At 39.4% G+C, this 26,383-nt stretch overlaps 1 protein-coding gene across 2 annotated transcripts; it reads left to right on the top strand.

Annotated features, from left to right (window-relative positions):
• Positions 1 to 619: 619 nt before the first annotated feature.
• LOC104690345 (WT1 associated protein) lies at positions 620 to 26,120 on the top strand. Of its 2 annotated transcripts, none has more exons than XR_005604096.1 (8): positions 620 to 873; positions 4,924 to 4,961; positions 5,044 to 5,099; positions 9,876 to 9,934; positions 11,631 to 11,758; positions 18,009 to 18,745; positions 22,934 to 23,088; positions 24,895 to 25,355. XR_005604096.1 is itself a non-coding variant. In XM_039568585.1 (8 exons), exons 2-8 carry the CDS (start codon positions 4,932 to 4,934, stop codon positions 25,476 to 25,478), a joined length of 1,191 nt encoding a protein of 396 aa, XP_039424519.1. In that variant the 5' UTR covers positions 707 to 873; positions 4,924 to 4,931; the 3' UTR covers positions 25,479 to 26,120. The 2 variants fall into 2 exon arrangements, 1 of the variants encoding a protein (XP_039424519.1); XM_039568585.1 differs by having other exon boundaries at positions 707 to 873; positions 18,009 to 18,187; positions 24,895 to 26,120.
• The last annotated feature ends 263 nt before the right edge of the window (positions 26,121 to 26,383 follow it).

Below are 26,383 nucleotides of genomic sequence, written 5' to 3'. Positions count from 1 at the left end.
TGGTTTTTATTCCCAAACGAGGAAACGGATGTTTCATTTCTTTGGAGGCAGGTGAAATTTAAGTCCTTTATCTTTCATTAGCCACTGACGATACTGGCTCGCCCCGACGCCGCCGAGCGGCGGCCGGGGGGCAGGCAGCCCCGACAGTCACGCCGAGAAGCCCGGCACCCATCTTGCACTTTATTTACTGCTGCGCGCACTTTTCCTTCCCAGATATCCCATCTTCTCCGCCAGCCTTCCGGGAAGGCGCCAAGCGCTTTACCCAGGAGGCGCCGGGCTCCCGCTCCCCTCAGCCGCTTTGGCGGGAGACGGGCGCCACTCGCCCCTTCCGGCCGGACAGCAGCGCCCCCCGCCGGCAGGAGGACGCGCGGCACCCCAGGGATACCAACGCTGCGCGGCCCGTTTGACCGACGGTCTTTAAATCGGCGCTCTAATAACCCGCGGGAGCCGCCGCTTCCCGGCGGGGCGAGCGACGATTCCCCGCGGTAGCCGCCCCACAAGCAGCCCAAGGTACCCGCACCGCGACCCGGCACCGCTGCGGCGCCTCCTGCCGCCGCCCCGCGCTGCGTGCGCGCGCAGCCACCGCCCGCGGGGCGGGGCGGGCGCTCATTTCCTCCCTGGGCGCCATTTTGTAGCGCAGAGAACCCGCAAATAAAGAGCGGGCGGGAGCGGCGCGTGGGGGAGCTCGGGCGGGGGGGGGCGCGGCGGTCTCGGCCGCGGAGCTGGTGGTAGCGGCGGCAGCAGCGGCGCCCGCGGAGCTGGTGGCGGCAGGCGCGGAGGTGGCGGCGTTTCGCCCCCGCTCGATGTGAGGCGGAGTGCGGCCCAGGCGAGCGGCGTGCGAGGGGCGCGGGGCCTCCGCGCCGCGGGCGGGAGGTGAGTGGCCGTGCGGGCGCTCCGCCCCGGCGGGACATACGGACCGGGCAGCTCGCGGTCCCGGGGTGCCGAACCCCAGCGGCGCTTCCATCCCTCACCTCGGGCGCGGGGGGGAGGAGCGGAAGCACTTAGAGCCATTTTGTGCGAGGCCCCGAAGCCTGGCCTGGCTGCGCGACCGGGATCCTCCTCCCCCTGCCTTGGGCTGCCGGCGCGCCCCCGGGAGCCGCGCTTGTCGCTTCCCTTGTTGGAGAGGAGCGAGGGCGGCGGGGCGGACATTGCTTGGGCTGGGGGGCGGCCACAGCAGCTGGGTCTGTCAAACACCTGCGGCTGCGCCCCGCGGGAGGGGGGGGGGGGGCGGAACCTCCGGGGTTGCTGAGGCGAGTGTGAGGGCTGACCAGTTACGGTGCTACTGTGAAGGTTTTCTTTTTAGACATCAAAAGGCTCCTCTGTACAAGAAAGACAAGGAGCTGCTGGAGGGGATTCAGGGGAGGGCCACAAAGACTATTTGGGGTCTGGAACATTTGTGTTGTGAGAAGAGACTGCGGTAGCTGGGCCTGTTTTCTCTAGAAAAGAGAAGACTGAGAGGGGATCTCATCAATACATACAAATATCTTAAAGGTGGGTGCTAGGTGAATGGTGCCAGACTCTTCTCAGTGGTACCCAGGGACAGGACGAGGGACAGTGACCATAGATTAAAACACAAGAAGTTTCACCTCAACATGAGGAAGAACTTCTTTACGTTGAGGGTGGCAGGGCACTGGAACAGGCTGCCCAGGGATGTCATGGGGTCTCCCTCTCTGGAGACAATCAGCACCGACCTGGACATGTTCCTGCGTCACCTGCTCTAGGTGATCTTGCCTTGGCGGAGGGGGTGGTGTTGGACTGTGTAATCCCCAGAGGTGCCTTCCAACCCTAACGATTCTGTGATTCTCTAAATTATACGTGTGTATATATATGCACACACGTACGTGCTTTGGGAGCTGGGAGCCCATGCTGGGGTTTTCCCCATGAAACTATTTTTTCTTATCATTAAAATGACTCAGTTCGGGCATAACTAGTAAGGCCTCTTACCTGATATTATTTAAGTATTTTTGTTCACTGAGGTTTTTTAAGAAGTTTTTAAATCCTGTGTTTTATAAACCTTGTAGGAAAAGGTGTGCGGGCTTCTACCAGAGTTACTAAAATTAATGCGCTTTCCCCATTTCACATCTCCTTTAATTGAAACTGCCATAAAAGCCTAAACCACTGAGATTTCATAAAAATTCTTTCAGTGCCTGTGACAGTGTTGCTCTAAGTATGGAGTATGGTTTTATGTTGCTTGTTGCCAGGAGCAGAAATGCAGGAGTGGTGTGTGGCAGCCACTGTCTCTGCAAAATCATGAAAGTGCTTAGTTAGGATAGTACAGTTAAGCTGTTCATAATATAAATCACAAAATAAAATCGTGTTAATTCCAGTCAGTTATGCAGGAATGTTGTTTACATTGATTCTTTTTATTGTGGAAAGTAACACTTCATCATGTTCTTGCAAGATATTTCTGATATGGGTAGGAGAGAGATGATCTCTTTTAGGGGAGAGCGCTGTGATAAGAAGCATCTCTCAATGCACAGTGCTTGAGAAGTTACTGTATTAAATTCAAAGAATGAACATTTCAGTTGCACTGTTGTGGTCGGTAGCATACAGATTCACCTGGTCGTTAACTGAAAACTAAGGCAAATCACCGTGACAGTTGCTGTAGCCAGCCTGGCGCTGCTAATGTTTCTGAGAAACATGGGGCACAACGATAGCAGGGATACAGCAGTAGTAAATGTCTAAGCTTCTGGTAAGTTACTCCAGGTTCCCAAAAGGCTTTTGTAGGGCAGTAGTGAGTTGAAATTCGTATGTGTGGAAAGAGCACTAAGTGTTTATCTGTAGATAATAGTAACCTAACTTTTCCAGAATAACCTACAGAACATTTTTCACTAGTGTGTGTTTATTTTTTAGTGTGTGGTTCTATCATGGCACATAATAACAGGTGGCAGTAAGACAGTAACTTCTAATGCAGTGGCCCATAACTTCAGCCTTCACTTTTGTGCTCTTGTCTGAAAGCAAAAGGTGATTTTGTAAATGGTGATGTGCTGGGTGTAGAGGTTAGAGTAGCCTGGTCTGGTGCTGGAATTTTGTGTCGGGTCTGGAGATGCAAGGTTGACTACCTTTGGATGAAACATCAGCCTTTGATTCTTGTAGTCATGATTGTGACAGCCGTCATATGTTTGTAATTGCTGTATGCTGCAGCAGGATTTACAAGCTAAGTCTTTGGGCAAATTCACATATTTTGGTATTTGTGTGCTTCTGGTACTTTTTTGAGGAACACGCACGTAATGACTTGATGTAATGTGTGCACCATTTAATCAGAGCTAGCTGTAGTTGTGTGGGACATCTGAAGAGCATGTTTCTCTCTGTAAGAAACTTAACACTAGCTGAGATCTTCAAGACTACTTCCAAACTCCAAAGGAGTTCAAATTTCTAAAAATCTTTAGGAAAATTACTGTGGGAGAGGTGGCAGCCTAAATACAGGGGTTACAAGCATTCCCTGTGTACTCTCAAGTTACTCTGAATGGCTGAGTTGGGCACTGGCAATTTGTATCAGTAGTCTGTTACACTTGTATTTTGCATTTAAGGTACGTTTTTGGTAAAACAGTCTCAAATAATGAGCTGCATGCAGAAGTTCAAGTAAAATGCTTGAGTAACTTCTTGTGAGTGGGAGGGAAGGGGGTGGGAGTGGGGGGGACCTCCAAGTTTAGGGAAGCATTTATGTGCCTGCGTGTTACTAAACCTAGCAGCAGGAAGCTGCCATTCATTAGTGAGATGCTTCTACTGAATGTTTTCTTTCTGTGGGTTCTAATGTCAGCATTTATTATAGGAAGGGAGTGAGTGTTGGTTGTTTTGTTTGTTGTTAACCAGGACCTTGTTTGGTAGGGTGCTGTGTAGTTGTCAGTGGTGTCAGTTAGTGTAGATGGAAAAGGCTCTACTTTGCTGGAATGTATTTGCTCGTCTTACTGACCAACAGTTTTAGGATTTGGAAAAGTTAAATTAGTTCATTGAGTCATTCTGAAAATACTAAGGTAATCCATAAAAATCATTGAGAAAATAAAATATCTCCTACTTAAGAGCATTGTTCCTTGGAAGCTAAGTGTTCACAACCAAGGAGTTGACATATCCTTTCCCTGGTACATGTGCAGCTTTATATGCTTGTCAACTGTTAAAATTATGTGCAACTTTTCCACTGGAAAGCATATTGCTAAGATGCATGCCTCTAGGAAACCTTGCATTCATTATTACTTGAATGCCTGTAAGATTTATGAACTCTGTGTATTTTACATACTCATAGTTCTAGAAAATACTGTCTATTGCTCTTTGAGATAAGGAGGCATATAACTCAAGGCAGTGTGAATATTTAACCTAGCAGAATGCAGTCCTGTTGTGCTCTGTATGCACTAGAAGAACTCAGTTTGATGATCTATCTAAGCCATTTATTTTGCATCTTTTCCTGAAAATATTTACATGGGTTTTAAAATAACAATACTTCCTGCTTATTAGAATCTTAGCATGTAAGTACTTGCAAGAACGTGTAATGTTCACAAATTACTCTCTTTTATTCCAAAGAGGAGGAGTAGTAGTATAAATCGCTTTCCTCAGATCCTGATTATCCTCTGCTGTGTAAAATACAGTGTTATGTAGATGTAGACATATACTACGTGTCAGTTTGATACAAAGCTGGGAGGTTTTGATTAGTTAAATAGGAAGAATTTATTACTGATTGGCTTTTTAGACATAAATAGAAAGTTTTAATTAACTTTTAGAAAAAATGCATCTGACCATATCTAGATTACAGGAGCAAACTTGTAGTGTTGTTTTGTACTCTGCTGCTGCATTGTGTGGAATCAATATTTCAGTGGTGTAATACTGCAAATTAAAAAAATTAAGGCTAGAAGTACAAGATTCTGTTTCAGTGTTCCATGTACACTAGAAACTACACTAAATAAAATTCCTTTTTTTTTCCTCTCCCTTCAGAGTTCACAATGACGAATGAAGAACCTCTCCCAAAGAAGGTATGTGTAAAATTACTTGTGACTTCACCCTTCCAGGTAATCATGACAGCTTGATAAGTTATGCTTTTGTTTTGCTTCATAGGTTCGCCTTAGTGAAGCAGATTTTAAGGTTTTACCTAGAGATGAGCTTATTCTAAGGTAATGTAAAAAGTGTTTTTTTCCTTCTCAACATTTTAGTGAACTTTCAGTGGAAGATGTGTGAATTTACTCTTCTGTTGTCTTTTAGCATCCTTTTCTGAAAAACTTTTACATGTTTCATGATACATTTCTTTTGTAAATTTGTTCTCTTGCCTCAAGTATTTTTATTTGTAGTTTGGGGGGGGAACACTTTTTCCCAAGAGGCAAAATCCTTAGTAGCATTTTGTAAAACATGAGTAGGAGTGGGGTTTTTTTCTTACTTGTAGCTACAGAAGATATGATTGCTTAGATTCCTTGCTAGATCACAAGTTACTTTAAACATCAGAAAAATGTCAACTCTCTACTTCTCCAGTATGTTTTGCACTTTCTCAGTCCATTCAATTGTCTTCTCAGCATGTTCAAATATTAACAGAAAAATGTTAAAAAGTTTTCATCACCTAGAACTTTCATAAGGAAGAGCCTGGCCATCTTTTTCATGTTTTAGAAAGCTTAAATGTCACCACAAAAGCAATTATAGGGAATCCTGTTGCCCAGACCACCTGCTTAAAGAAACCGTCCCAAGCTGCTTGTCTGTGTATGCCTGAACTTTCTGATTTGTAAACCAGGAGCTATCCAAACTAACCATCTGTGGGGCATCTGTTCATCTGCTGGAGTAGTCTGTGCATTTTGGTAAACACTATTTCTTGGCTTTTTGTACGCTGAGTTATTAGCATTATGAGGGTCTCAAGGTAAATTTTGCTGTTTCATAAAACAAAGACTAAATTGTGTAGAAACACAGGGTTACATATGCAACACTTAATGTACATGGTGATCAGCTACTCTCCCTTCTGGGTAAACTATCCTGCCAGCTACTTTTGGGGTGACAGTTTTTTCCAGGGAGTAAACACAGTCTGGCTCTACATGCTTAAACTGGTTTCTGTCTTCCTCTGAGTATCCAGTCTTTTGGGTAGTAAAGAAGAATTTATTTAAACAGTAAGAAAAAAATGCTTCTTCGATAAGTGGTTTTGGCCTCGTGATCCTTTTTATAGAAATTTCTGTCCTCAAGATTATTTCTGGCAGTAGTAAACGCCTAAGTCTTCAAAGCCGTGCCCTTACTTCCTGCAATAAAATTCATGTGAAAGGTACCAGAGCATAGATTCTGTGCCGCTTGCTCTCTGACTCATAGTGTGAAAACACAAAAAGGCTGCCAGTTGTAATCAGTTTCTATAACTGCAATGATTAGTTGATGCTGTAGAAGAGATGAATTTCCAACATATATTCAAGAGAGAATGTGATGGAATACACCCAAGGAGGTAAAGTATGTCAGCAGCTCACCTGTGTTAACAAGGAGGCAGAAGGGAATTTGCTAATGACAGCAATGTTACTATTGAATCATCATCTTAGTGTGTAGAAAAACTAACATGCTTTCAAAAAGGGCACTTGATGAATTTAAGGAGAATGACTGTTCAGTATACCCAGAAATTGAAATTTAAATTCTGTTTTGATCATGTCCATTTCATTAGTTTGCATTGATCAGTCTTTCAAACACTGGGGGTTTTTTTGTATGGGGGGGTGAATTATGTGTCTCTAGTAAGTTCACCTCTAATCGTGATTTCACATAAAGCTAGCAATTATTACACTAACTGCTGGCTTCATCTGTAGGCTGGAATAAAATACTATTATTACACATGTATTTTAATCAATGTCATTTCTACTGCTTTGAGACTTAGGAAAGCATGTGCTGATCACTAGATTGTCTTGAGACTTGGAATGTATTTTTCTGGTCCATGCTTTGGTGAGGCAAATGCTTTTTAAGATGGATGTGTGTCATCACCTTTTGGCCTTTTAGGTAGTAAGTCAACATTGCTGTACAATTGCAGTGATGAAATACGTATGTAGAAAAGATTCTCTTTTTTTTTGGTCAGTTTCTGTGCCATGAGTCCCAGTTTTACTGTTCTTTTCTATGAAGTACATAATTTAGTTTTGCTCATTTTAACTTTTGTTGACTGAACATGGGCAGGACCCAACAGAGAGACTTCAGATCTGACCTTGAGTTTCTGCTTGTCTCATGGCTGTGAACTCATCTTAGTCTTTCCCCTCTTCAATGCAGTAGTTACTTACCTTGACTGTAGGAGCTTCTGAGAGAAAGAAGAGCCAGGAACGCAGTAAAAAAATACTCTGTGGATCATAGCTAAAAATCTGATCAGTATTGCCCTGATTGTTTAGCTGGTAAAACACTGAAGCACTCAGATATGCACAAGCATTTCTGAGGAAATACAGTGTTTTTAGTGAACTTCAGTCAACAGGGACTTAGAGGCAGTCCTTTTTGGAATGGCCTGAGTGCAGTGTGTCTCTCAACTCCCAACTACTTGTCATTTGCTGTGAACCCCAAAGTGCAGCATAAAAAATGGGTGCTTCAAGAAAAAGTATTTAGGACTTCATAGCTTCAAATTACCTTTATAAAGTCTGCTTAATATTGTTAGAGAACAAAGGGAATTAAGCAGCTGATGTAATGCTGCTCAGTTACCTTCCAGTTCTTGTGAGACTGTGATCCCTTGAATGTAGAATAGATTCAGGAGTGTCCTCCCAGTTCTGCTGTCTGTGTTCTTGAGTGCCTTTCCAAGTAGCGCTTCAGTGAAGCTCTTCAGGTTATTAATTTTGAACCATCAGATTATGGACATAAACTACCATATTGAGTGGAAAGCAAACTGATGGGAGAAAAAAAGCTGGCTTTTAGCCTTTGTCATTCTTCCCCCACTCAGATTCACTGATGAGCCTTAGTCTTCTACAGGTGTACTGGAAGGCATAATCCGGGGCAAGGAGGTCAAGGGTCTAGCTGTGTTCCCTCCCAAGATCTTGCTCATTCCCAGCCTACTGGTGAGGGGGGAATGTTGGAGAATGTGCCTTGATGAAGTGTGAGCACTTCCTAGCAGTGGGTGGAACACTGATCTGTTACCAACACCATTCCAGCTACCAGTGCAAAGCACAGCACAGTGAAGGCTGCTCTGGGGAAAATTAACTCTGTCTCAGCCAGACCCGATACAAGTTGCTTGAACTGCAAGAGTCTTCACCAGGTTTTTGACAAAATACCGCATCTGAGTAGTTAACGTTTTCTAGAAGAGTTGGTGGGCATATGACTTCAAATCCATGACATGGCCTAGTGCCATCTAGGCTTTCTTTTCCAGGAGTTTAGTTCTTGCCTAAATGCTAGCAGTTGTTGAGAGGTGACTTAGAGGTGTTATCTATAGCATTCTTGGCCACCGTAGGCTGCATGATTTGTTTGTGGGTGGTTATTTGGGGGGTTCTTTTTTTTTTCAGGTAGAGGTCTGTCATGTCTACATAACTTGTGTTTCAGGTCCTCATTTCACTTGCTCTGTATGTTACAGGAGTGTGGGGGTGTCACAATTTTGGTAGAATTACTGGTTTTGGGCTGTGGAGGTGTAACTTAAAAGTCAAGTAGTCCTGTGTATTTGAAGACCAATTGTTTTATTGGATGTAATTTTTAAATGTAAAACTAGGTTATTCTTACTAGGTTTGCTGTTTAGTAGACCATTTCAGTTTTACTTTTGGGAGATTGAAATCTCCTGAACAAACAGAATTTTTAATGGTCAAATGGTGAAACTTCTTAGAGCAGAGAGGTTAGTTTAAGGGTTAAGTAGAAATACTGCTCTCTTACAGAGCTTGAGAGTTCATTCATGCTGTTTTCATGTTCAGCTGAAGAAATGTAAAATTTTGTTGTTGCTTGAAGGAAGATACTACATGCTTCCTTTTCCCAGTGGTGTTTTCTTGCTTTCTGTTACAGATCTCTGATGCTTTTTAGACCCTTTAATGAGCTGTTTGAATTCACTAAATGGTCAAAATTACCTAGAGGTAGATTTTACAGTTTCAGTTGAGGTAGTGGTGTAGGTTAGAGACTTAAAATAGAGCAGTTATGATGAGTCTGGCATAAAATACGTGTCAGGGAGAGAAGGTGATGGGGAGGAGGGAACAGACACCTTCTTCTGTAGTGGTAAGTTAGTAGATGAATTTGCTTTATAATGTGCAGTTGTACCATCAAGAGGAGCACACATAGTTAAGTGCAGAGTACTACTCAAAAATCCCGTACCACCACGCTGTGAACTTTTTTCATAAAGCATTCCATGCTAAACTTTATGGCAGACTTTATTTGCTACTGATTTGATGGTTTGTATGAAATGCTGTTTTTAAGTGATGTTTTTTGGCTGCAGATGAATTGCCTAAATAACATGCTTTCAAAGAGTTACTGAACTGTTTGGCTTATGGATGATGAATATAATTGGAGAATGGTCTTAACCTGAATGAGCTGATACAACTGCCTAACCTAGACCACCATTTCTAGTGTTATAATACAGTTTTGCTTGTCTTGTTCACTTGGTAACATAGTTAATCTTGTATTTTTATCACACTTTATTACAGAATTTTGTTTGAATTGTTCTATGAGAATAGGATATATATATAGGGTACTTTACAAAAATAACAAAGTAATTAGTGTTTGATTCCAGTGTTTGTCTAAATTACTAATTTTTAAGATGTGAGTTTTAAGTGTTGTAATGCACGGCTACTGTTTTATTCTTCTGAGATACAAAGCAGATTTAACTATTTCCACGATTAAAAGCCCCTTTTTTAAAACTAGAATTGTCTTCTGTGCAATTCTGTAATTCTCTCTTGACATTTTCTGATTGTTATCAGTGTGTACTCTGAAAGCTTAGGATGAGATGCCTTGATTTTATAAACTGAGCTTCAGAAAATTCTTGTTTTTTCTTTTTACATCTGCAACAGGTGGAAACAGTATGAAGCATATGTGCAAGCTCTGGAGGGCAAGTACACAGACCTTAATTGTAAGTTAGCTGGGTTTCAAAATGATGCAAGTTATCTGAATGTATAAAGCAGAGTGATCAAGTAGTATCTGTGCTTTCTAAAAGTGCTAGAAATAAGAGATAATAATGTATTATGTCAGTTACTTGTCAGGAAAATAGCCCCTGTTTTTTCTACTGTAGGTTTTCAGCCTCTCCCAGCTTTCTTATCAACTTCTTTTCCAGTTGCAAATTTATCACACCATCTAAAAAGTCTTATTTTTGCATCTATAGGACTCAGACTGCTGGCCAGGGAAAAGCTTCAAAGCATAACCCCATAAATAGGTGTACTTTCAGAACTTTACCGTTAGAAAAGGAAACTTTATCTACCAAAATACTCCCAAGAATATCTGTGCCTTTAGTAGTCTTACAGGATTGTAAGACTTGGAGGGGAAATAGTGTTTAGAAGTAAATGTCTAAAATGAGTCCGCAAGTAATATTTGATCTGATCATTCTTACATGGTCTTTAAAACTTGGTCTTTTGGAAGATAATATGGGAAAAACATCCTACTCCGAAATGAGAAAATATGAATACATTTTGGGAGTGACTGAACAACCAGTCCTAAGTCACTTTTAAAAGCTTTGTTGGCAGCTAGAGATGGAGTGTTTTCCTGTTTTCCACTCACCTCTTCAGTCTAAATACTTGAAGTTGTAGTACCACTGAGTTTGAAGGGGTTTTTTGGTCAGTCTGGATGGATATCCTCTCTTTTGCTGTTGTTACATCCTTCTAGTGCTGTCTCATGATGTTTTGAGTTTTGGAGAGACTAAAATATAGCAAATAGAAGCAGGTGATTCCATTCACATTTCAAACTGTCTAAACATAGATAAATAAGTTGTTTCAACATTCCCAGTTTCTTGATTTTGGAAACAACACAAGCCATAGTAGTCAGTATTAAATGAATTATCTGCAAAGAATTATTTAGAAATCATTGTTCTGAAGCAATTTCTGATGTTCAGGTTATATTTGCAGCTGATTATTCTCAAGGAATTGGAAAAAAATGAAAATCTAAACTATTCAAATTTTTCATTCTTTTATACATGACAAGTAGCAGAGTGAATGTATACAGTTGGTATTGGGTTGCTTGCATATGTTTTTGAGTAATTTGGAAATGTGCTGCCTTCTCTCATATTTCATATATAAGTTTTCATAAATGTTCATGGATCAGAAGTCTAGTTGTGACAGAATGTTCTTGAATGTCTTACTGTTTGCTCATGGAGTGTTGAGACCAGTTTGAGGATTTCCATAAACAGCACTGTTTTACAGTAGATTGGTTTTTGCCAGAGTACAGACTTTCCTCCTCCCACACCCTGGCCTCAGCTCTTACACATACCTGGGCAGTTCCACCTTCCCAAGTTTCAGACTGCAGATTGTAATAATAGTTGGTTAAGCTAGCAGTTTAAAAGTTATTTCCTATATAAACATGGAAACATCTTCAAAATTCTAGTAAGTCTTAAAGAAGGACCAGGGGTATGGATTTAAAGCCACCTGTTGTCAAGTTTTTGTAATACTTAATGATGTATTGGTTTTTGCTTATGCTAGTTATAAACATGACTGCAAAAAGCATAGCTGTTTATGACTTCTGTTTATGAATTTGGTCTTCAGATTCTTTTAGCTGTCTTTTAAAAACTTTCTATGAGAGGGTAGTATAAAACATGCTTTGTGTGTTGTTGCTTGTATTAGCTAATGATGTGACGGGGTTGAGAGAATCTGAAGAGAAGTTGAAACAGCAACAGCAGGAGTCTGCCCGAAGAGAAAACATTCTGGTGATGAGGCTGGCAACTAAGGAACAGGAGATGCAAGAGTGTACTGTAAGTATTTAGAAAGATGAGTGTGATATTCCTGTTGCAGGAGTATCAGCTTTTGAGCCAGTACTGTGTGCTATGTTTTTTGTGGATCTACAGCATCACATTTTCTGTGTTTAAAGAAATGGCAGGGTACTTTAGCTTTTATTGAGTTAGTAAAGATCACTTCCTAAAGTGTGGGGGTTTTCTAATATTAGTTATTTATGTTGATTTTCAGCAGCATTTGTGGTTGGAAGGGCTTTTACTTCAAGCTAATTCTTGCATGTGCCATGCTTACTCTCCTTTAGCATTTATCTACTGTGCATATCTACAAAAATGTTACTTCTGAGTATCATTAGAGTCAGGAAGAAATTAAAATGTAAGGATGTGATTGAGTTTATTTGGTTTCATTTAAGGGGTTTTAGGCTGATATTTATATTGCCTTTGGATAACAAGGTATTTGTAAGCCTCTGTTTGGCTGGATAGGTGAAGTTGCTACTGACTTGTTCAAAGTTCTTTTGAAATTTGGCAGCTCTGCTTAATGACTAATGTTCTAAATACATTTTTTGTTGATCTTTTTTTCTCTCTCCTTTATTTCTGGCCATGTTCTGTGACTTTTTCATTTGTGTTTAGCCTTGGTTTCTTGAAGCTATCTCATTTTGGATTACCTTAACATAATTTTCATTCTCCTTGAATCTGGCAGTTTCTGAGAGGATTGTAAAAAGCTTATTGCTAGTTTCAGTAATACACTCTTCAGAGCTTCTCTTAAGAAAAATACAAGCTCTGTGCAAAACTAATAACTAGTATTATAACTTTCCTTTGCTTTTTTAAGTCTTCCTTTCTTTTTTGCCTGAAGGTTTTCAGAGCTGTCAGGTATAGTAGTGTGACTGAACTCTGTACACAGTGCTTTCATTGCTCTTAGGACCATAAGATCACTTTAGTTCACAGTAAGTAGTGCTTTAAACAGGGGGGGAAAAAAAAAGAGGGGATTAAACTTTGCAGTGGCAAAAAACGAAGCCCAGAATCACTGAGGTTGGAAGAGACTTGGAGTTTTAGTCCAGCCTGCCTGTTCACAACAGGGTTAGTTGGACCAGGTTACTCAGGACTATGCACTATTGGCTTTTAAGCATCTCCTAAAAAGAACACTCCAGAATTCTTTGGTGACCTGTGCCAGTGCTGAACCACTGGCACAGCAGAATGTGTTTCCTTATGTTTAAGTGGAACTTCCCGTATTTCAGTTTGTGCGTATCACCTGTGCTTTCAAGTGAGCGCCACTGGCTTTGCCTCCTTTACTCCCCGTCAGGTATTTATGCACATTGATAACATCCCCAGAGCCTTCTCTTCTCCAGGTTGAGCAGCCCTAACACTCTCAGTCTCTGCTTGTGTGTCACATCCTCCAGCCCCTTAATCATCTTCACAGCCCTTCATTGGCCTCACCCTGATATGTCTGCGTCTCTCTTGTACTGGGGAGTCCAGATCTGGACCCAGTACCCCACATATCTCACCAGTGCCAGGTGGAGTGGAAGGATCACCTCCCTGGGCATATAGCTAAACCAATAAATACTAAAAATAAATAAAAAGAAATGTATGTTTTTCACCAAAACCAAATTCGTGTGTATGGTATTTACCTTTCTTCATCCCTTGAAGTTATAAACTTTAAAGTATTTAATGTTTTGAGTTTGACAGTATGAAGACTATAGGGGTTTTTGACTGCACTTTGTTAGATGTTTATAGCTGCACACTCTTTCCAGAACATCTGTGCAGAAGAACTTCTGAAGAGCTTTTATTTTCAGTGTATTTTAAAAAAGAAAAAAGGGTGGGTGACAACCTACCAAAAAGAAACAAAAAACAGATATAGGCCCACACACTCGAGTGGCTCATACTTTTCCTGCTCTTGACTCAAGAATAACAAACACCAAGGTTGTAATCTCCATAGTATATGGAAATAGGAAGATGCATCCTTGAAGAAGAGGTGTAAAAGCTATAACGGAGGCATTGTCACCGTTAAGTATTTTCAAGTTTAAAAATGCACATGGTTTCAAGAAGGTCTGAAGGATCATGTTGGATAAGATGCAAAGCTAAGCTGTAGGTTGCTAAATCACTTAATAAAAACTATTCACTGTGGGCTGTTGTTTGACATGCCTAATTTTAATCCATAAAATAATTTTTTCATATTTTTATTAGAGTTAACATTTTTTTATAATCCATACTTACACGTAAAATATACCAGTAACACTTACATGTAAGCCTTCAGTGTTTCCTGTCACATTTTAATTAGAAAGACTGAGCATCTCTGGTGTTTAGTTTCATGAAAACTACTGATTTGTTTTTGGGACATTTTATTCTTACAAACTTGCCGCTATCAAATTTAAATGGTTAAAAACTTAATACCATACCATATTCAACTGCTAGTAGTTGTCAAAGACTGAGTTTTCTGATTACTTGTGTAGAACACCTTGCTTGTTAAAATACACCTGCTCTGTTTTAAAATAAGGTGTGATGAGCTCTATCTTGGTGTTTTAATTTTCACCCTTTTTAAAAATAGTAGCTTTTTTGTTGTGTTTTTAGCTTATGAAAATCACCAGTTGTCATCTTGAAAGTGTAGGTGTGCATGTTGGAGTAGCAGTAGCAGAATCGTTGCCCTTATTCTGTATCAGTGCTGTTCTTGAAGAAACAAATGGGAGTGGAACGCATAGCTCCATTCTCTCTTGTGCTCTGTGCTGAGTCTAGCAGGAGAATATATGGATTTCTTCAGAGCCAGCAGCTTAGTAAAAGTCTGTGACAGGTGCTGCAAAGTTACTCCACAGTTTTAGGGTGACTGAGGGCTGCCTTGAAGTTCAGGTGTTTAACATCTTGTGTGCCCTGTTGTCAGCAGTAGCCTTGAGCTACCTTCCTCCAGCAGGAACAACCACCTAAAAGAGGTTGCTGCTCTTAGGGAAGTGTGGGTAAGGTATTGGTTATGGTTTCTACATAAAGCTTTATTTCTGGCAGAGGTGGTGGTAAAGTTAATGCTACTTCAGGGAAAGGCCTTAACCCCCTCCCAGGCTACTGCACAGTTACTGTAAGTCAGTAAGTGGATAGACATTTGGAAATACTTGTTGCTCAAATACAGTTTTTATGGAACAGATAACAATGGGTGGAACTTTCTGTGGGTGCAATTGGACTGTAGCACGAGATAGTCATTACTCTTGTGCTTTAGGTTACTGCACTGTTGTGCTTTTTCTCTTCTGAGTTTTGCATTTTATTCCTTCCTACTTGTTCTTTATAAGAAGGATATACAGTTGTTCTCACTTAGATTGCTTACATTTTCTCTCAGGCAGCTGTGATCTGTTTTGTAAATTCTTCATGTTTAGAGTCTGTTCCTTGTAGCTATCTTTGGATGATTTCAGCTGAAAGCATGCAACTATTTCCAAGAACGTGGGAACTAGGGGATTGAAAATGTTACTGCCTGTCTTTAACAAAAAGATAAAAATCCACACAAATAAAACACACAGCCTGATGTCCTCTAAATGGACTGCTTGCAGTGCTGTCCTGCCTTGGGTTGGAACAGAGAGAAAGCTGATACCAAGGTTTTTATTCTGTTCATGAAAATTAGCCCTGCTTGTCCATCTGATGAGCTTTTGAAAAACACCAACTTGTGTGTGCTTTCATGTTTGGGAATATGAAGTCAGTAGGCATTTCAGGTATTAGAGTGGGCATTCCCTGGGGTCTGGCATTGGACATGACTGTTCCTGTAGGTTCAGCTGTAGCCTGAAGTTGGTCCTGACTGCAGGCAAGCTCTCCTGCTCCCTAACCCTTACCACCTTGAATATCAGTGGGAGGTGACTCATACCAGAAAGTGGTTAGAGGGAGCAAGAATGTGAGGTTTGGACTGGCTAAGCAGGAAGACAAACGTAATCAGGAAATAGGCAGAAAAGGGAAGACATTTGGGCTTGCTTTGGGAAAGGTCATTTTGGGAGGAGGTTGCTAGGTCTTCATGGATGAACAGCCTTACAGATGAGAACTCTGGAGTTACAGCTGGAGGAAGCACTTGTGAAGGGATTGAGAAAATTTGAGTTGGAAAAAGTGGAGAGAAAGAATGGTCTTTTAAGTTTGGGGATGGAATGAGCAAGGGTTGTTAAGCTTAAGTGAATTTGTTCTACATGACTGCTTTAGGAATGATGGTTGAGCTGAAGTCCTGTGCAGGTGCCATCTGCTGGTCTCAGGAGTGTGAGCTGGAGAGATCCCAATGAGATTGGGATTGCGCAGCATTGGTTGAGTCCCCTGGAGTGTTTAAATGCATTTCTGGCATGACTGAGGGGCAGTGGCAGCAATTCTATGTGTTAGTGATTCAAGGAATCTGTTGCAGCTTTTAGATTTACAGTGGAAGAGGGAGGAATCTGGGCCTTAGTAAGACAAGGAACATGGCCTTATCCCCCCCTCCCCCCTATCTTGTGATGCCTGTTTAAAAATGGATTGAAAACAGTGTTGCTGTATCATGATTATATTTCTGAAATATGTTGCCAGTGAAGTTGTCCATTTCACTGTCTACTAGCTGTAGCCATCACAAAGAATTGACAGGTTGCTGAAATACTTCAGCAGCAGAAGAATCGAGTGGCTAGAAAATACACATCAATAACAATGAATTAAACTGATCTTTATTCAGTGAGCAGCATATTGCGCATTCAGTGAGGCAAAGGACCCATGGGGTAAAATGCCCTCCAAGAAATGTTAGCATAACCTTAATCTGGACTTCTTGTTTCTAGGTAATGTTTGTATGTGGGTTCTTGAGTGCTTTATTTCTTGAAAATATTTATATGCAGTCCTTTATTCCCTTTATATTTCTTTCTGGATACATAAAAGTTTGTCTATTTAAAGTCTAAAGTATGATGATTCTAGGTTTTTTAAGTAGCTAAGTATTTTTATTTCGATAATACCAAATTAATGTGTCAAAGGAAATATTTCAGTTCTTCCAGTACCTTTGAAACTATGTACTTGAAATAAAATCCAGGAATTTTTGCTGCTTAACAACATATAAATTAAAACACATTATACTCAATTTAGAAGTAACTGAGGTTGCTACTGCACACTGAAGGTATGTAGGGCTTCTGTACTTTCTTTTCATCACTGTCATATAAAGACCCCGTAACAGAGTAACTGCATGTACAGGAGCATAGTTAAGCTGTCAGTGCTTCTGGCCATGCTGTTGGCCCATGTAAAAGCAAAGAGTGCAGGGAGACTCTTTCCCTTTAGGGTTTGTCAGTGAAACTCTGTTGCTCTCAAGTCTGGTTGCAGGACTGTCTGCCCAGGAAGCAAACCACCTGACTTTCAGTTAATGTCTTTTAATGTCAGGTAACTCCGTTCACCTCTTGCTGATGAAGAAATGCGTATGATACAGGGAGCATAATAAATTGAATTTAGGAATTAACACATTCTGTGCAGGTTGGTGCGATATTGGTGATTAGCAGGATTCTAAACATGTATGCCTAGTACAATTCAAGATAATGTCTGTTGTGATGGGATGAGAACTTAAGAAACCTAAACTTAATCCCACTTATAGACATTCAAGTTTTGACTAATAAATACTATATTTAAAAGAAAGCCTCTCAGTTATTACTTCTGAAATTTTGATTATTGCAAGTGTCTGGGTTCTAAACACATAAAATTGTAACTCCTTTGGCTTGTGGTTATTGAAAGAGAACAAAATCTTTTAATTGCTGTCAATATTTCTAAATTTTGTTGTTTATAAAATACACAATTTTGCATCATAAGTGACTATTGCAGTTGCAAAAAACCTTAGAAGTTCATAAAACCTTTTTATTACTTGTTTGTAAATATTTCTTGTCAGTTTTAGCTGTAATGTTCCTTAATAACTTATGCTGGACTTAAGTGGGAATTAACTGTCTGTTTTAAGCAGATAATTCTTTCCATAAGCTCTTTGTTCCCCAAAAAGAGTGCAGGAAGATACAAAAGAAAGGGAGCATTCTAATGCTCCAGATATTGTTCTGACAAATGTAAATTGACATGGAGAAAATGATCTGGGATCTGGAGAGGAATCTGCCTTGAAAGGTTAAGCATGGCAGGTGGTAGGATGGGGGCTTGGGTGAGCATGCACATGAACAGGGGTGCAAGGAGTGCACAAGTGATTTTTGTCCTGTGTTTTTTGGGTTACAGTGTGAAATAAGGCAAGCTATCTTGATGTTAACTTTGGAGTGACTATTCTTATTTGTATCAAAATTACTTATAATTTTTCTTTAATATTGTATTAATAACAGCCTTTTTTTCTTATTTTATGCAGAATCAGATTCAGTACCTCAAGCAAGTTCAGCAGCCTAGTGTTGCCCAACTGCGATCAACAATGGTGGACCCAGCCATCAACTTGTTTTTCCTCAAAATGAAAGGTGAACTGGAACAGACTAAAGACAAACTGGAACAAGCCCAAAATGAACTGAGTGCCTGGAAATTTACGCCTGATAGGTAAACAAAACAAATACTCCCCAGTCAAGACTTCCCTGACAGTCCCACTACGAGAATGCTATGGTGGGACAGCCAAGTACTCGTTTCCACACCAAGACTCAGACGTTTTGAGGCAAAAGCCACATTCTTATACTGTCCAGCTTGTAATGCTTAATGTAAAACTTACCAGATGAACCTTGTGTTTCAGCTTTTTTCTCCCCCTTTGCTTCAGAGGCCTGACAGCGTCGGACTATTCTGAAGAAATGGCCATCTTCGAAAAAAAAATCTTTTCTAGAACATGTAGACATTTGCAAAATTGTTCTATTTGAAGAAAATAGAGGGAGAAACAGAAGTCTTAAGTCTGTGGCACACTGTGTCTACAGACAGTTTGGAGGAGAGAGAACCTAGAGCTTATAAATCATGAATTGAACATGTAAAATTCCCGTAAAATGTAGAAGTGGAATATGCTTCGCTCTTAACCTTGAGCCTAGTGACTTAGAGACACTGTAAGTCAGTTTTGCCAATAAGACTGTGGACTTCCTGCTTGTTCACTGAACTGCTGGGTCAAAACTTGATGAGGTGAATTTTGCATTAAAGAGTTTACTTGCTAACCAGTTCTGAATAGCCATGAGAGTGCTATTTGGTATCACAACAGTGGTAGTGTACACATTTGCCTGTTTAGCCTTTGGGCTCTCTAGCACTTGATGCAGCCTTAAGTCACTGTTGCTAAATAATGAACTGTTTTCTGGATGGTTGGTAATACTGTGGACGCCTCAAAATTAGGACTGTACGAAAATGTACGTTCCATCTAAAAGCAGGTTTAAAATTGTTTGAAGCAATATATATTTGATCACAACTAGCATGTATAAGAAAAACTGGTTGTGATAAGAATTTCACTGCATGTTTTCATGCAGAAATGAGAATTTTTCGATCTTCATACTAAGAACTGATCTCAAATGCTCAATACAGAAGGCACATGATGGCAACTGTCTTCAGTGTTGGTGGGGTGTTTTTTATTCCGTTGTATGCCTGGGTTTTTTTGTATTGTGCTTCTTTATAAAATGTGCCTTGAAATAGTTGTAATATAGAGTTCAAGGAACACTTCTGGTTATACTGTTGTATTGTGAAACTCCTGGGATGAACGAGAACTGAACAGGTTGTCATTTCTGCATTGTCTCGTTCGCTGAAAACGAAGTCAGTATTTTAACAAACCAAAAAAGCCTTAAATGCATGCATTTTTGTTGGTGGAATCAGTGAAGGAGTTTTTGCTACTCTATTGATGCCTCTGTTCTGTTGTCCCAAGTTACTTGTAAGAGTAGCAATCTGGGACAGTTGGGAGTGCACATCTGAGGTCTGTAAAGCAAAATGTAGATTTGGTGTAGCATTTGTGTGTTTGTTTTTTCCCATAGCAAATAGAGTTCTATTTAGTAATCTGAGGTTTTGATTTTTTCAAAACAGTTGGGCAACGTTTTATGACTCAGTCTGATCCTAAAAAATTCATTTTTAAATTAAAAAGATGCATTCAGCTGTCACAGAAGGTGATGTATTCTAACTGTTTTGATGACTTTTATTAAGATGCCATTAATAACTTTGACTTGGAAGTATCTTTAACTGTTTGTGCTTCAGATGATTAATACGGGATCAAAGAGTAGTATACTTATGCAGGTTTATTTTTTTTTGCATGAGTAATGACTTAACAGCAAAAGAAAAATCCACAGAAAAATTTTACCTTTTTAAAAGTGATACATCCGGAATGATTTTGCTATAGCAGTATCTAAGATTTTAATGATCTAGCATCAAAACAGAGGTAAGACTTATATTAATAAATTGTCAATGTGTTACCAAGCCATTTGTAAAGCTCACTATAATGTGTTGAAAGAGACATGCCATGCAGATTGCTTGTTTCTAACTTGGAGTTGAGAAAATTATTTAATACGTTTAGATACAGGTTGGTTGTTTTCTAAAGTCCTCAGGCTCTAAATGTGTGTGCAACTGAGGAGAGACAAGTAACTTGTGACTTCCTTTCAAACTCAAGTGTCAAAACGTTATTTCTGTAGCATCATACATAATTTGCATCATATAATTTTAAGTCAGTGGTGTGAATGTGCATAATTCATACATGCAGTGGCTGGAATATAGAAAGTTAGAGTTATTGCCTGGTAAATAATTGAGGCTGTCTTTGTTAACTGGATTAAGATTTTACTGGTTTTTATTTCTTGAAAGGTAAAGAAATTGGCTCATGTAAAATATTTGTAGTTTTTTCTCATTCTTTGCATCTTGCACCCCCCTTCTTAATAGCATTAATTGCCCATCCTTGTACACAACTACTTATTTCATGGCATCTGGCTTAGTTTTTGAAAGAGTCAGTGGTCCTATTCACATCCTAAACAGATGTTCTTGGGGTGGATAACAAGTTAACTGCAGCCCTAAGCAGAGTTAGTTCTGGACCTTAATGTAGATAAGGCTGTGCAGCATAAACATTGCTGATGTCTGGAGGGGGAAATAAAAGGGCACGTAATCAAAGGAGTGGCTATGCTAAGCCATTTTAACCATCATTAAGCGGAGTATAAACTTGGAATAAAAATTAGTTGAAATGTCATTTTGCAGTAAACCTAGTACAACAAACTCTAGTCTTCTGAAATTTAACCACTTACATTCTTACAGGTTTTGTTGCCTGTATGTTCCAGAGGATTTGTGAAAACAATGCTGAACTTAGTTTTACAGTTAATAGGAATTATTTTAATAGTTATTGGATTTGATGTTCTTGAATGTGTTGTCTTTTTTGTAAATTGTAAGGGTTACTCTCTACTAGCTCAGAACATCTGGAAAAATTTTGATGGGAAGAAATAGCATTATAGGTAACTATGCAAATTTCTATACAGGTAATAAATATTTTACATTTTGGCAGGAATTAACTTGAAGATATTAATGGGATTCTAAAATTGTCCCAATTCCAAGGTAACTGGTACTTGCTGATTCTGCAATTGATGTTGGTTTGTGAAGAGAAAAGCATTAAATGACTTAAGCATTGTAAACTTTTTCTACTTGTAGTGATGATGAATACAGTAACAGGAATTTGCAAATGGCTAAAAATCATGTCTGCCTAATAACTTTTGGGATCTGTCACATTGGTTATCTCCAAAGTGGTCCTGCTTTACACAGAATGAACATCTCTAAGGAAACTTGCATCTTAAATGTGCGACTTGGACTGTATTAGGTCAGCACAATTTAAACTTCAAGGACCTGGCATTGGACATCACATCAAGAAAGAAAACAGGCTGCTGCCTTTAGCAGAGTTTCAGGCCTCCAGGACTTTACACAGCCAGATTCCTTCTGGAGCAGCCCATCTGAAAGATTTGGGAAAGTCAGTTGAAAAATGTTAAATGGGGCAGAGTTTGCAGAACTTAAAAGTTGTCTAAGGCTTGAGTGGTCAGAAGGTAGTTAAGGAAATTGCTGTTTTAAATTCGTCTGGTTGGGTATTTGGTTGCAGGAGAGAACTGTGGCTGTGATTGTAGCAGAAATGTCCTGTTCTACTTTTTTAATTCTCAATTTTTTTTCCAGTATTTGTCACTTGTTTAAAAGCATACAAAAAATTAAATGACCTTCTTGGTCTTGAAAAGTAATGCAAGTCTTGCTATTGAATTCACAATAAAACTGTTCAAGTTTGGGGGTTTTGGCAGAGCTTACACTTCTATAGAAAAGATGACAGCTTCATTGTGGTGCTGAGCCTATGAAAAGGAGAACTGTTTGGGGATGCTATCCTGACTTGGCAGACTGAGTCCTAGAGGACTTCAATTTTTCTTTTGTGGAGTCAGCTGTATTGCCTATATATTAATTTGCATACTACTTCCTATAATGCTTTACAATGAGATTTTTATCATGAAGATTAAAGATGTGTAATGTTACCAATTTAGTAAAGGAAATCCTGTCAGTTCAAAGTAAGTTTTCCTACCTGTTCCACATTTCCTTCAGAAACTGAACAGCCTAATGATCATTACTTATGATCTGAAATAGGTAATTTTAAAGGAAGTAGATAGATAATATACCCTTTCCTTGATGTCCTTCCAACATTTAGCTACATTTTCATTCCTTCTCACCATACAAGATGTACTTAAGAAATGCTGACCATAGAAATCATGAAGCAGACACTGCATGTGACTGTCAAACATATAAGCTGAGTTGAAAAACAGACATCTCGTTTTTTAAACAAGAGTACCTGGACAGCATTCAAATGAATGTTTAAACCTCTTAAAGAAAAATGGATGTCAGTATGAAAAATGAACATGAGATTTATTATTTTCCCCCAAGCAACTTCCTTTTCTTCATTCAAATTCAATTACTAAATTTCACTAGTACAGCAAATGGGGAATGATTTTGCTTATAATTTGCTGTGCAATCCTTGCTCTTTTGAATTGCAAAGCACATCTTTAATCAAATATGTAACTCCTTTAAGAATTAGTACATGCAAGATTGTGCATATTGATAATCCAGATGTTGGTATCAGAAAAAGTACAATATGCTTATTCATATTTTCAGTAATAAAACTTGCCTTCCACTTTGTGGGACAGCGACAGAAGATCAACTGGCGATGGAACAGCATGTGGTAACTATAGGGAGACTTTCTGCTATGACAATTATGTTGAGGCATAATGTTCCTTGAATTGTGACATGCAGAAATTGCATCTCCTTTTTGTCTGTAATTGTGATTGAGGAAGGTAACTGAAGGTTTTGTATTTGTTTTGTGATAGATGGCTCTTTCCTTTGCAGCCAAACAGGGAAAAAGTTAATGGCGAAGTGTCGAATGCTTATCCAGGAGAATCAAGAGCTTGGAAGGCAGCTGTCCCAAGGACGTATTGCACAGCTTGAGGCAGAATTGGCTTTACAGAAGAAATATAGTGAGGAACTTAAAAGCAGTCAGGATGGTAAGGGATTTTTTTAACAAAAATAGAAGTTGCCTTGCACTTCTGCAAGTTTAATTTTGTGATGATACACATAATACAAAACCATCTTTGCCAGTATGAAAGGGTAATATTGAGTAAAATATGACAATAGTATTAACTGGTAGTCTTAGTTAAACAAACAGAATCCTTAACTTTGGGGAAGCTGGTGGGATTCGCAGCTCCAGTAATGTGGTGTTTGAAATCAAGATTTTTGTCCTGTAAGTCTTGCTATTTAATAGGGAATGTTTAGACTCCACGCATTACTGGTGAATTGGCAAGATGAAGGCTGTTAACATTACATAAAGCCTAGGCATGCACTGAGAACAGAAAGCTTCTTGTTAACTCTGACTCATTTGGAATTTATTTTAAAAAATTGGCAACTTTTAACAACGCCTAAGAATATGAAAAACTGTTGGGTTTTTTTTTTCCCTTTGGTAACTCAGATGAATGAAAATCTCATCATGTTTACAGTCTGAATTTTGTGACACTGTAAACCTAAATTGAATTTGTCTAAAAACTCTGACCTCTTGCATAATTCAAATGGAGAGGAAAATGCAAGTTTAAAAGTCTTCAGTCTCAAATTCTTTGTAGTGTCAGTGGCTCTTCATACAATGTTAGAGTAGGTTATCTGAAGTTTGGGGATATAACCTATCTAGACATCACATAGACCTGAATATCTTTTTGTTTGTTTTACATGTGAAGTTTGTAAGATACCAGAAACTTGATAATGGCATCAAATCTGGGATGTCCTGCATTTTTAAGGATAAATCATATTTTCATCTCTTTGAGAAAGTAACAGTATAAAATAGCTAGAACTCTCAAGGTAGATGACTGTATAATGTCATTTTGTGGGAATAGTAACTACTGTTTTGGTAATGCACTTCAGCAGAATTCACCAAGTACGTAATTGAAGCAAGTGTAGACATTCTTTAAAGACTGCTGCTTTTATGTAGTAATTTCCAGCACTGAATTGCTTCTTCCCCATACATGAATCAAGATACCGATATTCCTGTGATAAGTTTTCCTAATGATTGTTTTCCATAGCAGCAAGAACACTTTTTTTATTTTCACAATATTAAGCAGTTTGCATTTTATTTGCTCTGTCATACTGATGGTGCAGTTGGATTGAAGACTGAGTCAGTGTTTCTTATACTGTTTTGAGATCAAATTTGTTTTGTTCCAGAATGCAGTCCTAATTGTAAAAACCTTTTTCTGATACATAAATATTAAAACACCCTGTGAAGGTTGTTAACACTCTTGTTGGTAAGGTCTTTTCGTGTCCTCGCTTGAAGGATTTAAAGGATTAAGCACAGTAAGAATTGAAACCTCCTCGAAATACGATAAAAAAATAATTCCTTTTTTTTGGCTACTGAATAGGGTTTGACAGTAACTCAGATCTGTTACGTATGGATGTGGTTCATGGTCACTTTTACAGTATTTCTGCTAGAGATTTATACTTGAGCAAAAGACACATTAGGATTTACTTGCAAAATACTAATTATTGTAATTGAGCTTTATTTCTAAATACCTTCCATTCTTGCCCAGCAATTAAATTTTTCTCACATATTTTGAATAACAATATAGAAAACAGGTAGATACCACAATTTTTAAGCGTTTTCTCCTTCAGAGGCAGAGTATCAAAACCAGTGCATACCTGATGGCTAAGAAATAGTTCACTGAAAAATTTCAGCATAAAATAATGAGTTATGGGATTTTAATTTCTTGTCTGAGATTCAAGCTATATATGGGCTACTAAGTGTTTGCAACAAATGTGTTTTCTTTACATAGAATTGAATGACTTCATCATCCAGCTTGATGAGGAGGTAGAGGGTATGCAGAGTACCATTCTAGTTCTTCAGCAGCAGTTGAAGGAGACTCGCCAGCAGTTGGCACAGTACCAGCAGCAGCAGTCCCAGGCCTCCAACCCAGGTACCAGCAGGACTCCATCCTCTGAGCCCACAGAGCAGGGCGAGGCTGTGGGCAAAGACTGCAGCCGCCTGGCAAACGGACCAAGCAATGGCAGCTCCTCCCATCAGCGGACGTCTGGGCCTGGATTTTATAGGGAGGGTAGCGGCACGGAAGATGACTTCCCAGCTTCTCCAGGGAATGGTAATAAGCTGTCCAACCACTCTGAAGATAGAACTGGTAGAGGAAGTGGTAGCTACATAAACCAGCTCAGTACTGGGTATGAAAGTGTAGACTCTCCCACTGGCAGTGAAAACTCTCTCACTCACCACTCAAATGACACAGACTCCAATCATGATCCTCAAGAGGAGAAAACAGTGAGCATGAAAGGTAACAGAACTGTGGGTTCTCGTCATGTCCAGAATGGTTTGGACTCCAGTGTAAATGTGCAGGGTTCAGTTTTGTAACATTTTTCTGCAAAATTTTTATACAGTGTCATTGAAATTGGGAGAGGATACTGTCCAGAAGCCGTTTAAATTAGTGCATACTTGTCACAATTTTGCCTTTTTGTGGGTTTCTTTTTGCTTCAATACCTCTGCCACTTTGGAAATTTTAACAGTTAATTACGTTGAATGTTGCTAAAAGGACGTTTGTGTAGCTCAAGTTATTTTTATATGAGTTAATGTGAAGTTGAAATGGAAATTATTTCCATAAAGTATAACATAAATGATGTCTGTACAAATCTGTGTATATCTAGAACCTGTGCTGTGTAAGGGCATTCTTACTCATACTGTTATACTTAACACCACCTTCAAGATTTGTCATAATAGCTGTGGGTTTATGACTGCCAAGTTTGCCCAGTACAGTAGTTTTATCACTAAAAAGATGGACTTACTGAGGGAGTCCTCTAGTAGTTTCAGTGTTAATTACAGTTTTTCCCACCATACATCTGTGCATTTTCTCCTTAGGTGACCGAATGTTTATGAATTGTGTGCATAGTTACTCAGTTTTTAAGAACTGTTGTATCCTGTTGATGCATATTGCTCTGTGACTCCAATATTATCTTACCTGTACTGACCAAACCTAAATAAAAACTTTTAATAATGTAATTTCTTCATTGTTCTGCATTGGCTTTACATGGCTTATTTGTATGCGGTGTATTTATAGTACTTGCTTTTGAATTTGTTTCTATGTCAGTCCTATCTGATACAGCATATGCCAAACACATGAAGTTATAGGTGTATACTAGTACTAATTTCAGGACAGCCTCATGGTGCTTATTGCACAGGTTTTGTTGTTACTGACAGAAAATGGAGGTGGGGGGAGGTGGAAAGGAGAACTTAATAAAAGTAAACCTTAGAGTTTGAACCTG

This window comes from Corvus cornix, chromosome 3 (genome assembly GCF_000738735.6).
Source record: "Corvus cornix cornix isolate S_Up_H32 chromosome 3, ASM73873v5, whole genome shotgun sequence".
Lineage (NCBI taxonomy): Eukaryota > Metazoa > Chordata > Aves > Passeriformes > Corvidae > Corvus > Corvus cornix.
This window is presented reverse-complemented; position numbering and strand designations above follow the sequence as displayed.

What these genes read in the sequence shown, in the direction of transcription:
- LOC104690345 (XM_039568585.1), top strand. Translation starts at nt 4,932, where the DNA reads ATGACGAATGAAGAACCTCTCCCAAAGAAG. An exon ending in TGGAAATTTACGCCTGATAG is followed by an intron (nt 18,188 to 22,933) that starts GTAAACAAAACA and finishes TTTCCTTTGCAG; the next exon opens with CCAAACAGGGAAAAAGTTAA. An exon ending in ACTTAAAAGCAGTCAGGATG is followed by an intron (nt 23,089 to 24,894) that starts GTAAGGGATTTT and finishes TTCTTTACATAG; the next exon opens with AATTGAATGACTTCATCATC.